The sequence below is a fragment of the Canis aureus genome, chromosome 6, assembly GCF_053574225.1.
Source record: "Canis aureus isolate CA01 chromosome 6, VMU_Caureus_v.1.0, whole genome shotgun sequence".
Taxonomy (NCBI): Eukaryota; Metazoa; Chordata; class Mammalia; order Carnivora; family Canidae; genus Canis; species Canis aureus.
This window is the reverse complement of record NC_135616.1, coordinates 78,155,926-78,170,983: the sequence shown is the minus strand read 5'-3', so window position 1 is coordinate 78,170,983 and position 15,058 is coordinate 78,155,926. Positions and strand designations below refer to the sequence as shown.

General features: G+C 40.6%; 1 protein-coding gene across 5 annotated transcripts in view; it reads right to left on the bottom strand.

The window, feature by feature from the left end:
- NR5A2 (nuclear receptor subfamily 5 group A member 2) overlaps positions 1-15,058 on the bottom strand; it is a 138,857-nt gene that overhangs the window by 44,664 nt on the left and 79,135 nt on the right. For all 5 annotated transcript variants that reach the window (XM_077902403.1, XM_077902399.1, XM_077902398.1 and 2 more), the window contains one exon: positions 10,307-10,454. In XM_077902403.1, the coding sequence (XP_077758529.1) occupies positions 10,307-10,454 (148 nt within the window). The remainder of the gene's footprint in view (positions 1-10,306; positions 10,455-15,058) is intronic.

Sequence of the window (15,058 nt, the reverse complement as noted above, 5' to 3'; positions counted from 1 at the left end):
TCTCGCTAAATAGCAGTAGTTAGCAAAATGACAATATTAGCATTAACAGCTAAAAAATAATAAATATTTTTCGGCAGAAGCTATTCAGAAATACGCCTAAATAAATGCTATTTGGGCAATTATATTCCTGGGCCAGCAGATAACAAATGATAATCACCTCTTCCACCGCTGTAAATACGTATTGATTAAGTTCAAAGTTAGAACTCCAAAATGAATTATATCTGGTCATTGCTAAACTGCTTTGCTCACTGAAAGAAAAAAAAAAAATCCACACAACACCTATTATACTGCATTTAATTAAGACAAGCATCAACTTTATGTGCCATTATTTGCTTCTGCCAAATCTCTATGGTGTAAATATTGAACGGTGGCATCCCCTGAATGCTAATCAATCTTCTCTGAATTTCAAATGATTACATAAATTTTAGGAAATGCTTATTTGCCGGCATTACCCTCAGCTGCATATATATCAGCCAGGCATTAGTATGAAGATATGCATAGTTTTTTGACAAGTGTCTAGTGAGTGTTTTCCTAAATTAGAATATCATATATAAGGAGGTAAGAGCTGAGACCGCATGCTAATTGTCAAAAGAACCCTGGGATGCCTCTTTTGCTCATCTGACTTCATGAGCAACAATTTAACCAATGCACTTGGGTGAAGATGTGAGATGAATGCACCGCATCCCTAGGCAGGCCGGGGAGCGCGGGCGGGTGTGTGTGTGCGCGCGTGTGTGTGGGCGGCACACGCACCGGTGTATGAATCCGAGCGGCTGCAGTAGGCCATGTGGGTGTAGGATCGCACTGAGAAGAAGGGGAGAATGAAGCAAATACCGTGAGCAATCTCAGGAAGGACAATTACCCCATAATGGGAAGACCGATGTTTGTGGCGTGAAGACCACCCCTTACGCACACTGTTGTGCTGGTTCAAAACTCGAATTCATATCCGGACACACATCGCAATGCACAAGTACAATTTTCTGTTAGTGTCCCACCCTTCTGAAGTTTTCCTGGAGGGAGGCGGTAGACTAAGGCAAGGGAACGCCCCTGGCGCTTCTCCAGGTCACCTGTAGGCTTGTGTTGTAGCCACCCGTACCCGTGCCCCCATCCTGACTTATAAAGCGACCAGTCCATTTTGCTTTAGGCACCGTAAACACCGTCTGATCAGTGTGATCAGAGTTCTCTGCTGGAATTGGAAGCCTCTTTCATTAACTGGCTTGCACATTGCAAAAGAGCAAAAAGGCAAATTCATTTTTCCCCTCTGCTCCTGTTGTTTTGCTTAGAACCCTGCTGTCGCAGGCAACCCCCACCCCTCACACGAACGGAGACACGGTCTGATGGCAAGAAACCTCAGACCCAATGAGTTGCTGGGCCTCTGGAGAAGTGGGCAGAAATATTTATCCTCTTTCTTTTTGCGACATCCTACATTCCCTTCTCCCATGGTGTGTTTTAGGACATCCCTGGGGTGTGTTTTAGGACATCTCTGGGGTGTGTTCTAGGACATTCCTGGGGTGTGTTTTAGGACATCCCTGGGGTGTGTTCTAGGACATCTCTGGGCTCCTGCAGAAGCCGGAGGGGAGGGAGCAGGAGGATGTGGACACGCGCACTCCCTCTAGGGGTCTGTAGCTCAGGAAGGGTGGGCAGGGGAGTCGGGCAGGGGAGTGGGCAGGGGAGTCGAGAGACAGCCCAGGCCGGACCAGAAGGGGTTTTCTTGCACAGGACCACCTCGTAACTGGCCGAACACCAAGCAATCCTGCGAAAGCACTTCCTCGGCACAGGACGTGGATTTTGAAAAACCTTGTTGTGATTGACACTGCAAAGCCACGCTAACAACTGGCCTGGGGTTCGTGGGTGGAACTGTAGTTTAGGCAACCAGTTTTCCTTCCCACTCCTCGGCGTGATGCGAGCCTTCCCCGGAGCTGCGAACAGCCGAACAGCCGAGCCGGGCTGAGGAGGGGATGCACGGAGCAGGCTCCCTCAGCACAAGACAGGATACACTAATTAGGCCTGGCAGTAGCGTCATCATAGTCTTTCCTTCTTTTTTTTTTCTTTCTTAAAAGATTTTATTTATTTACTTGAGAGATAGATGGAGAACAAGTGGGGAGGGGCAGAGGGAGAAGCAGGCTCCCAGCTGAGCAGGGAGCCCGATGCAGGACTCACATCCCAGGACCCAGGGGTCAGGACCTGAGCCCAAAGCAGACACTTAACCTACTGAGCCACCCATCGTGCCCCATCACCGTCTCTCTTGCTGAAAGCAGAGTCTTCCCTTGAGGCACCCTGACCAAACTGCCATGCTTTCAGGGTTATTTTAACATAGAAACTTTTATATGCCATCCTTAGTGACCGCGTGTTTAATATTCCTACAGGTCCTTGTTGTCTCTTATTATTGTGAGATGTCAGATCAATAGGTGCTCTGCAATTCTTTACCTATGTATAAAACCTTCATTTTTCTTTTTCTTTCTTTCTTTTTTTTTAAGATTCTATTTATTTATTCATGAGACACACACAGAGAGAGAGGCAGAGACCCAGGCAGAGGGAAAAGCAGGCTCCCTATGGGGAACCCGACCTGGGACTCGATCCCAGGACCCTGGGGTCACGCCCTGAGCCAAAAGCAGAACCATGGCTCAACCACGGAGCCACCCAGGCATCTCAAAACCTTCATTTTTCAAACGAAGTGTATATGTATGTATGCCAGTGCTCACAGCGGAGACAGTTCCCCACAAGGGATTGTGATCCAACCTTAAGCTCTGTACAGAGGTGGGAACTTGGGCTTGGTTCACGCAAAGCCCATTTCCCTGTTGCCATTTTGCTTTACCAACTACTCTGCAGGGAACTTTAAGGAAAAAAAAAGATTTACTGATTTATTTGAGAGGGGGAAGAAGAGAGAGTTTTAAGGACACTCTGGGCTGAGTGCAGGACCCCACAATGGCTCAATCTCATCGCCCCAAGATCACAACCTGAGCCAAAACCAAGAGTCAGGCACTCAACTGGCTGTGCCACCCAGGCACCTCTGCAGGGAGCTCTGACACTGTGTCTTGGCCAGGTTCTGATACTGAAAGCCAGGAGGAGAAATATTACACTTAGAAAAAGGAAAACAAGGGACACCTAGGTGGCTCAGGGGTTGAGTGCCCGGGACCCCAGAATCATGCCCTGAGCCGAAGGCAGACACTCAACCACTGAGCCATCCAGGTGTCCCAGAAAAAAAATTCAAATAAAGAAAAAACTACCGATGATATAAAAAACAAAGCCTATTGGAAAGTCAATCGCTGAAAACAAATTTCTTCACCTAGAAGACTAAATTCATCACATTTTCCAGCCAGTAGACATGGCGATTTTATTTAGTATTAAAAATGTCAACATCATAATGCATGAGCAGAGTATGGTGAGGTCCTTCAGCAGAGTGGAAAGTTCTACCTGAAAGCAGAATTGACCAACTCTCCCCACCAAGGAGCTTTATCTCCCAGACCTCATGGACACCTTCGGCTCTTCTTTTTCTATCTTAGGGTTTTTATTGCCCAATAACCACCAAAAGGGAAGAGGATGATCATCGAGTTACGTTTGTTCATTTTTTTCCTTTTAACATTATAAGGAGCTCAAATAGATGACAAAACAGGCAAACTAGTAAATGAAGGCTTATGATCAGTTAACTTTCCTAAAGTCCGGCGAATAAGCCAAAGAAAATGCCAAAACTCAACAATAAACCATAAGGAGGAATTCTTTGGAGAGAGAGGTACTGAAGTTATGAGACAAATGCTTTCTACAAACTTCCTAAATCCCTGAAACCCAGAGTTCACGTTGTCATGAAACAAAAACAACTTATGATATATTTCAAAGCCAAGCAATGTAAAAAGTTTTATAATTAAAAAAGTTTTTTATAATTAAAAGTTTTATAATTAGTATATTCAGTGAAGATTAGAAATTCACATTAAGTGGTTCCTGTTCTTATCCAAGAGAGTTTGGGTTTTGTTTTTTGGGTTTTTTTTTGGGGGGGGGGTCTATATTCCTCCAGTAATTGTCCTAGTTCTCTACATCATTTTGCCTATATAGTATTTATGTAGTATTTTGAAAATACTTGGTTGATGAGTTCAAATGTCTCTGAAGAAGACAATGTGATGTCACAGAGAAAACACAGCCTAGCATTTGGGGATGTTAGTTCTAGATCTGGTGCTGCCTTAAAATGTTGGGCAAATTACCTAGTTTTTACAACTACAAAATGGGAGGGAGACCATCTCTAAGGTTAAGAGAGAAACTAAGGGATTTACCCACCAGCAGATGTTTTATTAACACTATCAAAGAAAAGCACTGCTTCCACTTCCTTCTACGGCTGATTGGTATCGATAAGCCGTAGAAGGTATCAGACACTCTTGAGTGTTTTAATTCGAATAGAACCTAAATGCCTATCATCAGTACCTAATCCACTCATTATTTCATTCACAAAGGAAGACTCTGTTTGGTCTCTATTTTCTTTATAAGAATCTTTCATAATGTGAGGACATATCCTTACTTTCTTTAAAAAAGATAAATTCTCTAATACCTATCCATAGGATCCATTTGCTAACCTGTTTCTTCAAATTTTGTGCCTGTATTTTTGTTGTTGCTACTAATTTTTCCAGTTCCCATTACCTTTCTCTTAACTTAAAAGTTTGAATGAGAAGCCTTCTTTCATTCATGAATGCAATAAATATTTATTTATTTATTTATTTATTTATTTATTTATTTATTTATTATTACAGGCAGTGTGACCACAGAGAGGTCATATTTCTATTTTTTTTCTTAAAGATTTTATTTATTTATTCATGAGAGACAGAGAGAAAGGCTGAGACACAGGCAGAGGCTCCATGCAGGGAGCCCAACGCAGGACTCAATCCCAAGACCCTGGGATCACGACCTGAGCTGAAGGCAGACGCTCAACCATCGAGCACCCCCGCAGGTGCCCTGTAATAAATATTTATTAAAAACTTATATGTCAGGTGGTATGCCAGGAGGAAAACAGATATAGTTCCTGTGTTCATGGACATTCTAGTTTATTAATCTGATAGATAAAAAGTCTTTGCTTCATTAAAAGTACAAGAACGACTGTAGAGCTTTTTTTTTAAGTGTAAGCCTTAGATATTTAAAGTAGCTACAACAGACACAGGGAAACATACTTTGTTCTGCCTTAGAAGTATTTCATTTTCTCCTTCCAAATCATGATTTCAAATCATGATTTTTAAGGCCTGAAAATGTTATCCTTCCATTTTCAAAACCCCTCCCAGTTTGTGGATCGAGTCACAAATAGATCGTTTTGTCCTGGGACATTACACCAATTGCTTGGATGTTAATTTACATTGGAGATAACATGTTTAACTTTTTTTAAAGTCAAGGAGTTGTGGCCTGACACTGAAGAATGCCTGAATGAAATCTGGAGATGAATCAAACAACTCTGCAGTGAGTTTTGTTCTCGACTTAATGCCCATTGCACATTCAGTGCTTCTCTATCGAAAAGGCTCAGGTGGCAGTTTGGTAGGGCAGCTCGTAGACAGTGGTTTTCCCAGTTGAGCCATTTCCCCCAAGGCAAACACCACTCATCTTCCCTGGGTTTGCCTCCATGAGGAGGACTCTTGCCTGGATGTGTGATCAAAATTCAAAATTTGGAAATTTGATGTGAAATAAAGAGCTACCACGATGAACAATGATCTGATTTTATCCGGCCATTTTAGCGTAGACAGGATTCCATCACTATCAAGAAGTTGTACAACATTCCCCAACTACTATCAGCTCCCAGGGGCTGAAAACCTATGATCTTGCATTCTGCTTGGAACAGATATGCCATTCATCACCTACTGTTAGTCGTGAATAGTCTTTCTAGTTTTTCTGCAAGTTCACTTTCCCGAAGAGCTAACAAATGAACATCTCCCCTTATACACTGGGAGAATGCAAACTGATAACAGAAATGATTTAATTTTGAGGAAGTATCAGCTAGAGTTCTCTGGAAAAAAACCAGCCTCAGAAAACTAACCTGCACTTAAGATACGACAACCTACTATTGACAACCACATCACAAGCTACTTTGGTGAAAGTTTTGTTTTGAATTTAAAATTAAGTAAATCCATTTATGTACCCTTTCTCATCAGTAATATTTTGTTAAGCTTCTACTGTGCAAGGTGGCAGAGACCTGGGATACAGAGAAAAGTGAAGGGCAATTTCTAACCCCAACGGAGACCCAGTCTAGAGCACCGTCCACACAGAAGCAGAGCAGAGCAGCATCTTCCACCCATTTCAGTGCACTGAGAGGGCCTATACTTGGGGCAAATATTAGCTGCTTTTTAGTCTGGAAAAATCCCCTCAAAGAGAGTAACAATCTCTTTAACTCAGCTGAACATAAAAGAATGGTTTGAGAAACACTGGCAAGTCAGAGAAGAGAAAAATTTACAACAAATCAAGGACATTCATTAGGAGAAATAAGATACAATATTCCTATAGTCCTTCCTCTTGCCACCTGGGGTATAACAAGTCCAGCGGCATCTGGCCACTGAGTCTGTAGGCTGAGATAATCCAAAGGCCAGAGTAACATCTTAGTTGGCACATTCTCATGACTTGCTGCTTTGAGCACTTAGGCCACACTAATTTTCCTGGTGGGCCTTAAGGTGGAATGATGCTACTCAGGATGTTGCAGCTCAAAGCCAGGTCACCATTTCCCAGTTCTGCATTTGTTTTCAGATCAAGTTTGTGGGAATGCCGTTCAGCTTTTAACGCACGCAATAATGACATTATTTGAGGATCATGATTCCACATACCTCTATGAGATTTATTTCTGCCTTGTTAGTGATAAGCCAATGTAGAATAGATCCTTCTTTACCAAGTTATCAAAGGGCTCAAATTATATATTCTCATAATTAAGAAAAAATTTTAAATTATATATATAAATAAATATATACATATTATAATTTATATAAGTTTAATAGGACTTTAAGAAAATATTACTAGCAGACTGGGCCCCCAGAGCCTACTATACTATATACAGAAACATTCTGAAAGAGGGGACATTTTTCTACTTTTTCTTCTTTTTACAACCAGCTTAAGCAATTGATATCTGTTCCTGGATACAATTCGAGGAAGAAAAAAAAAAAAAAATCAGGCCATGGAATGGAAAATGTTTAGTCAACCATACATGTAGTTTTAGTCCTATCATTAGCTTTTCATGGAATCAGAAATCAGCTATGGAGAAGAATGACTTTTAGGAGGAAAGGGAGGAAGATTGTTACCAGAATTTGATTTGGCTCAACTAATGGGCTACTGCTCCTCTAGAGTTTTCTCTCCTGGTTCAAGCACCCAGAAATCTGAGACTCATGCAGGACCTCTTCCTCCTACCTCTGTCACACCCCGTGGCTTGCATCGTCTGATTTGTTTATGTCAGCACATTCCTATCCCCGTGGAGTGTTAAAACCACCCCAAAACACAGAGTTTCCAGCCTTGTTTACCTCCAGTCCACTTTCCACATCACTACCACATCACTACCAGAAAAGCAAATCAACAAATGTTACCCACACCTCACTCCTTTTTAAAAAAGCATCTGGCTCTACCTGCCAAGTGCCTACAGAGTGAAGATCACAGCCCCTCCTCCTGTGAACCACTGCATCCCCAGAGCCTCAGCACCGGACACATGGTAAGTGCTCCGTACATGTTTGTAGAATGCCTTGAGGCCCTCCGTGCCAGGCTCCTGCCCACCCCTCCTGCCATCAGGCCACACTAGAGGCTTCCCTCCAACCATGTTGATCCCCTCCTACTCTAGACCTAGTCTAGCTCTCTCTTGCCTTCATGCTTTTGCACCAGCCATTCTTCCAGCTGAGAGTGTTGTCCCCTGAGGGCTCACGTCCTACTTGCTCTCACCAACTCCATCTGTAAAGTAAACACGGTCTCATCTCCCACCAAGAGGATACTGCTACAGTCCTCTCTCATTGCAGCCCCTGATCTCTGATCATCCCACAAGTCCTCATTTCCCTCCAGGATCAAAGAGGCTCAAGGCGGGGGCAGGGATCAGAACGCATCAGTTTTCAAACTTGGAGGGAGATCAGTGCAAAGCTCATGAGCAGTTGAGACAACAGGTTCTGATTCTGGACTTGGGCTCAGCTTTCAAGGGTGGCTGTGCTGTGATTCCAGTTCCATTACAGGCCAAACAGGTGTTTGGGGACCTGATAGTTAATTACCCACATATCTCAATAAAGTTGTCCCCCAAAAGGTTATTTGTCGCTTGGGAGGGGGGTATTTTCCATATGCAAATTGGAAACTCCCTGAACTTTAAACATAAACTCTTGATAAACAAACTCTTGGCCCAAACTCTGTTTACCTCTGATATGAAAGCTATGCTTTCTTTTTTCCTTAGAAAAAATAATAATTAATTATATAATAATTATAATATTATATATATTATATTATAATTATATTATTATATAATAATTAATAAATAATAAAATAATAAGGAACTAATAATTTCCTTAGACAATAAACAGGCATAGTTGTAAGGGATGTGGAGTTTGTTACTCAGTGGTCCCCAGGCTCCTGACACAGTCAACACACTCAAATAAGAAGAGTGTGCGGTTGAGGAGGTTCTGGTAAATACATGATTCAGGATGAAATACATGGCTCGGGATGATAATTTGTGAGGTTCACAGATTGAAAGCACTTCAGAACCCCCACCCAAGTTCCTACTTCCATAGTATTGGCAGAGAACATGATAATTTTGAAAAATGACAAAGGGAAGATAAAAGTGATGAAAGCGAAACATGGCCCATGGTTAATGTCTACATCTTCAAATGTAATGCAGTTATCCAACTAATTTAAAATACCATTGAAGTGAGATGGCTCTCTTTAAATATTTTATCACTGAGATGCTGTAAGATTTCTTACACATATATTACCACTTTTTCCATTTAATTACTGATCAAATGTGCCAGTTGAAAAAAGACTAAGGTCTTGCCATAAATCAGAATGATTTTTGAGATTATAGCAAGTAGGTCTGTGCTATCTTCCTCTTGATTTTCTAAAAAACTGTTCATGAGGAAAAGATGTAGACTTACTTGAATAGAACTTTCCTATTTATAGTGGTTAGTACAGAAACCACACAGGATCCAGTCCTGGCATTGTAAACCTTTGAACACTACATCTATGAAATTCTGTTGTCTTTTCAAATTTTCAGTAACATTTCTCTTTGCTATATTTATCACATTTTCCAAAATATGAAAACGTTCTTTTTATTTTAAATGTTGACTACATGTGAAAAATTAACTCTGGTTCTATTACTTCAAACTATCCCTTTATTAGCAACAGTTGTGCGGTGCTGTCAAGAGGAATTTTAAAACAAAAGTACCAAATTTGGAGAGTAGACACATCTGTTTTACTTTGCAGTTTGTTTTATTGTTTTATTTCTTAGGCTATGAATTCACAACTATCTTATAACTGAAGACTAAAGAAAAAACATATGTTGGTAAATCTGATTTCTGGATTTTTTTTTCATTCAGGGGAAGTTGCCTCCCTCAGCTGTCTGCCAATACGTAATAAATGGACTTGGCAAAAAGTTTATTTAAGTTGGCTTTATTAAGCCAACAAAATGCAGAAATCAAGTATGGGACAGGCAGAAAAATCTGTTCCTTTGAAGTCAATAAAAATCCATCTCCTTAATCCTTTTTTTATTCCAAGCAGTGGTGATTTTTCTCAACTGACTCACTGAGAACCTTGATTTAGCCAATCTGTCTTGCTTAGTTATCTTTCTTCTCCAAAGCTTTCCTAAAGAAGCATCCTTTCCCCTTGACAACCATCATCTTTTATACTCGCATAGTGATGCATCTGGTTACAAACATTCTCTGGTTAATCCTTATAGAGATTTAAGAAACAGGTTTTTAATTACTATCCATATTTTACAATAAAAACAGCAGTAGCTTGCAAGCTCTAACAAAAGAAAAGGCACAGAGAAACCATCAAGAGCAGAAAGGACGGCGACAATTTGATACCATGCGTCTTTCCTAAGCGAGCTCCATTCCCCCTTGGGCCACAGCTTTCTATGGCTGCTGCCTTCTCATTATGTCCATTATGGGAGAAACTTCAGGACCCCAGGCCAATAACTCCTTTTCCATGGCCCAACCCACGTACTCCCGGGCGATGAGTCATGGCGAAATATATGCGTAAAAATATATTCACATTTGAAGATTTTGCGATTTGAAAAGGAAGGCATTACCTTGGTAGAACAAAAGCACGTATGGACTTCAAGACACTCAGAGTTTGGCACCATCTAGTAACAGTTGGTTGTTTATAGTATGAGAAAAGGATTCCTTACCTAAACTAAAGAGCACCAAGAATTTCAGACACACAAACTCTCGTTGATCAAACTGTAGAGAGCGAAGCTTTGCCACTAACTCCTGTGCATGACTCATGAGATTGTTGAGGGTGGCCCCGGCTTGGGATGCTATTATAGAATAGTCCACCTGCAACACAGAATCAGTTTTAAGGACTGTCAGAATCAGAAACGAACAAAAGAATCAGAAACCAATATTTTTATTTGAAACTTTTAGGAATTGTGGGTAAAACCGGATGGCACTTTAGATTTGGAATGGAGGGGATATCCCCCATGACAATAGTTTGAGACATGCTGTCATTCTAAAACATATCACAATTATTCTGATAAATCTAATCGTTTCGATAAGCTGTGTAGGGAACAGATTTTGGCTACCTAAATTTTACAGGTATATGTACCTTCATCTTTTTTAACTGTGAAATCACATTATGGTGTAAGGTTAAGATTTTTAACTCTCACAAAATAAGTTTTTAAAAAAAAACAACTATACTATCCATAAGAAGTGAATCCAGAACGGCATTCTATGCACACATGATGACATCACCTTGTGCATGAGGGAAGTGAAGGCAGAGATGGGTTTCCATTTTTATTTTCTTAAGAGACCGTATTTTAAAGCAGTCATTGTTGAAGAATGCATGCTTGTGGATGATGAAAGACTCGCATTTAGATTATTCTTTAGCTGGCTGCTTCCTGAAAAGCAACAACTACTAACTATTTTCATATTGATTATTAACACATTTCTCTCGGAAGACAGCAATGATGTTATTAAGAAGAAGAAGAATTTCTCGATTTGGAAAACATAACAAAAAAGGGCTTATTTTCTCCTTCATTTCAAAGAAAATGTGCTGCAATGCACCAATCTTAGATTATTCATGGGGACATAAAAAGTTCAGCTTATAATAATAAGTTAAGATGTTGGGATGGCTGTCAATGATGGTACTGGCTTTGCTGCTGCAATTATAGCATAATGGGAAAGCCCAGTTGGTACCTGATGCTCCCATCCTTTTTGTACTGGAGAGCTCTCAGGCAACCAGATACTCTTTTAGGTGCATTTAATATTTGCAGCAGCAGCAAATTTGTCTGGGAGGCAAGTCCTCATCTGCCACTCACCCGGAGCAGACTGTATTAAATTTTTATATTTATTGACATTTCATTACCATAATTGACTGCACTTGCTTCTCTAGGAGAAGGCACAGGGCTGCCTCCTAAGCAGGAGAACTAGTCCCTAGAGTAGAATTTGCAATTAAAAACAAGGCAGAATGGATTTTTTTTTTATTGTGTAAATATGATGAGTTGAATTTTCGGCTTTAACTAGAGAATACTGGGTGTACAGAAACCTTTTCCAAGAGTGAGAAAAATTATGAGTCAGTGGAAAGACGACCCCCAAAGGTGTCAATCAGTTTATATAGAGTCAACTATGCATGAAAAAGCCACAGTTAGTGTGTGTTCTAGGTTTGCTCTTGTATCAAGCACACAGCACTGTCCTACCTGCTTTGTCCAGGTGCCGGCATCTGTCCACTGAATTCAAACATCAAGCGCTCTAAGAATGCCTTTGGTTTCTGTTCCAGAATATGTGAAAGAAAGGCCCAATACACAAGCAACCTGACCCCTTGCTGGGGACAAGCAGATGAACACTGTGGCACACATTAAGATGGCCCGGTAGCCCCCAAAGGGGTGTCTCAACTATCCTTTTGCCAGTTCTCTTACAGGAGCACTACCTATGCCAGGTTAGTTCTTCTTAGTTGAAAGTGGTGCCCGAGCCCTAAATTCTTTAGAAACTATACATGGTCTAACTGCCCCCAGATAAGAATAATAGAAATCCTACAGAGGCAAACAGGATAGGTAAGTGGATGACAGCAGGAAGACCCTACAGGGTCATGGAGGCCGAAGAAAATTGGGACAACACAGGAGGAGATCTGGGCCAAGGCGGCCACTTACAAGCAGAGCATCTTGGGCAAGTCATGTGGAGTCTCCATTCCTTAGTGCCCTGATCTTTAAATAAAGTAGTTAAGCTAGAGGATAATAAGGTGCCCCCACCCCCCTTCTGGGATTATCAGGAAATGGCAATACTTGGGATAATACTACCAATTTAAGCTTGGAATCACTTGTTGCAAGCACTGCAGCGGTAGCTTAGAATGCACGCAGGACACGTTAGTCAAAATCAGTGAAGTGAAGCCTTCAAACAGGAAAGTGCACTTAAATAAACCACAAATATGCTGGCATTAATAAATTTGTCTTAGGATAAAGTTAACTGAGTTTTGATATATGTATAGCTCTAACAAGTATGCAGTAAGTTCAAATCCTAGAATTTCAGGCTCAAAAAATGTGGTACATCGTTAACCAGAACCTCAGGTTTTAAAAGATGGGTTAATTTAAATTCGATATGTATGAGGTTCCAACAGGTGTGTCGTAATAAGTGCAAGTCCTAGAACTTTATACTTGAAAATAGAGTGCACGATCCCCGAAAGGAACTGAAATTGTTTCGTAAGATTCTATTTAGTGAGCTCTCTAGTGAGATGAACTTCAGGAAATCAATTGGCATACCAACAACTTTATAGCTATACATTTATTTACATGCTAATTTGAAAGCTCAAACATGCTTATTAAATGGGAGCCCCGATAACATTTCCTTCAAGGATAATTTATCAGATTGCATGGCTCTGAAGGAGGATAGGTGATTTATTCCTGATACAGCACACAGATCTGCAACTTCCTTATATTTTATTACAAACATAATTATATTTTCATTGTTGAATGCAGAGTTTGTGCTCATTTCAGGAGCAGCTGGCCTTGTCTTTTATGTACTTAGTAAAATTAATTTATTGCTCTCTTACATGTAATCTTTGTGCCATTAAATTCAAGGCAGATATTGAAGAAATACTATAAGCCGATGTCCCCTTTGGATAAATTTCACTCATCATGAAGGTAGAAACAGTTTTAGCTAAATTGCTTTTAGTTCTAATAACTGAAATTTTTGATGACTTGTACATTGTAAGATGCCTGTCATTTTAATATGATACACAATAATAGGAGATAATGAATAAGTTGCCAGTAGACCTTTCCCTTAGGATGATGTTACAGTGGCTGTTAATTAGCTACAATATGCAAATACTAAAGTGATCCCACTTCAAAACTCTGTTGTTATTTTATGTGTGTATATATAGATATATATGTATCTATATAGATATATATAAGTATCTATATATACACATACACATGTATATTTTATGTGCATGTTACTTTAAAAATACTGGAGAGAAATGAATTCTTGTTATAATTTGAATATATTAAAAATGCAGAATCAATTTGATATTCCTGATAATACTAATTATTAAGTAGGTTACTGATAACACTATTAGTAATATTACTGATAATCATTATTCCCTTTTTGCTTAACAAGATTATTTAACATAGGCTTATACAGATGTCTGATTAAAAGACATAATGAAAGCATTGTAGCTGACCTCAAGTGTAAGTAGGAAATTTGGTGTGAAGCACCAAATCCTCATTTTAATGCTAGGTAGTGATGCCCCGGGCTGTTCTTTGTAGTGGGATTATTTCAATTACTCTAGTTCTCGATGAACTATGAAGGGACCCAATTCTGCAAACATTTATTGAGCCAACATAATGTGCTGGGCACCACGCTAGCCACTGGACTTTTGAGAAAAATTGTGCTATTTTGTCTTAACTTTTTTCTTTCTCTTCAAGCTCCAAGTAGCGGTTCCCTGGAGATCCTCCTCATTAAAAAAAAAAAATGTGTCTACTCTCTTTCTTCCTTCTCTGTCATAATAAACACATCACGTTATTTACTATGAGCTGCATTCAGGAGGAAAATGTCAGAATACTGGGCCAAGCAGCACCTGGGGCATTGCATTCCTTACCCTGGCTGGCAAAGTTGCTTTCAAGCATTGTGCGAACACTATGTGCATGCTCAGGCTGACCCTGAGCCAGGACTCTAGTGCTGATAATATGGACTGAAGCATATTTAGTACTGCTACTTCTTAACCTTAAAATGCTCAGCATAAACATTCTCATTTATTCTAGAAGAAATCATCACACCGGGCAGTTGGGAAAATTCTATAAGCAACCCTGGAAATTTCTTTTTTTTTTTTTTAATTTTTTTTGTTTTGTTTTGTTTTATTTATTTATGATAGTCACAGAGAGAGAGAGAGAGAGAGAGAGAGAGAGAGGCAGAGACATAGGCAGAGGGAGAAGCAGGCTCCATGCACCGGGAGCCCGACGTGGGATTCGATCCCGGGTCTCCAGGATCACGCCCTGGGCCAAAGGCAGGCGCCAAACCACTGCGCCACCCAGGGATCCCCAACCCTGGAAATTTCTAATGAATGACTGGGGAGTACTGTGTTTTTCTTCTGGTTGAGGCTGGAAAAGGTGGTGGAGTTTAAAGTTTTATCCAGAAATTCCTTGTCCACTGCTCCTCTAACCCCAGAAGGATTTAAGCACTGGTGTCTGTCTCAACCTGCATAGAGTTTGGTCCAACACCGTCACTTTAGAAATAAGGCACTTCCAGGCGGCTGTGGGGCTCAGCGGTTGAGTGTCTGCCTTCAGCTCAGGGCGTGACCTCGGAGTCCCGGGATCGAGTCCTACGTCGGGCTCCCTGCATGGAGCCTGCTTCTCCCTCTGCCTGTGTCTCTGCCTCTCTCTCTGTCTCTCATGAACAAAGAAGTAAACAATTTTTTAAAAAAAGAAAGAAGGCACTTCCTTCTAGATATGGAA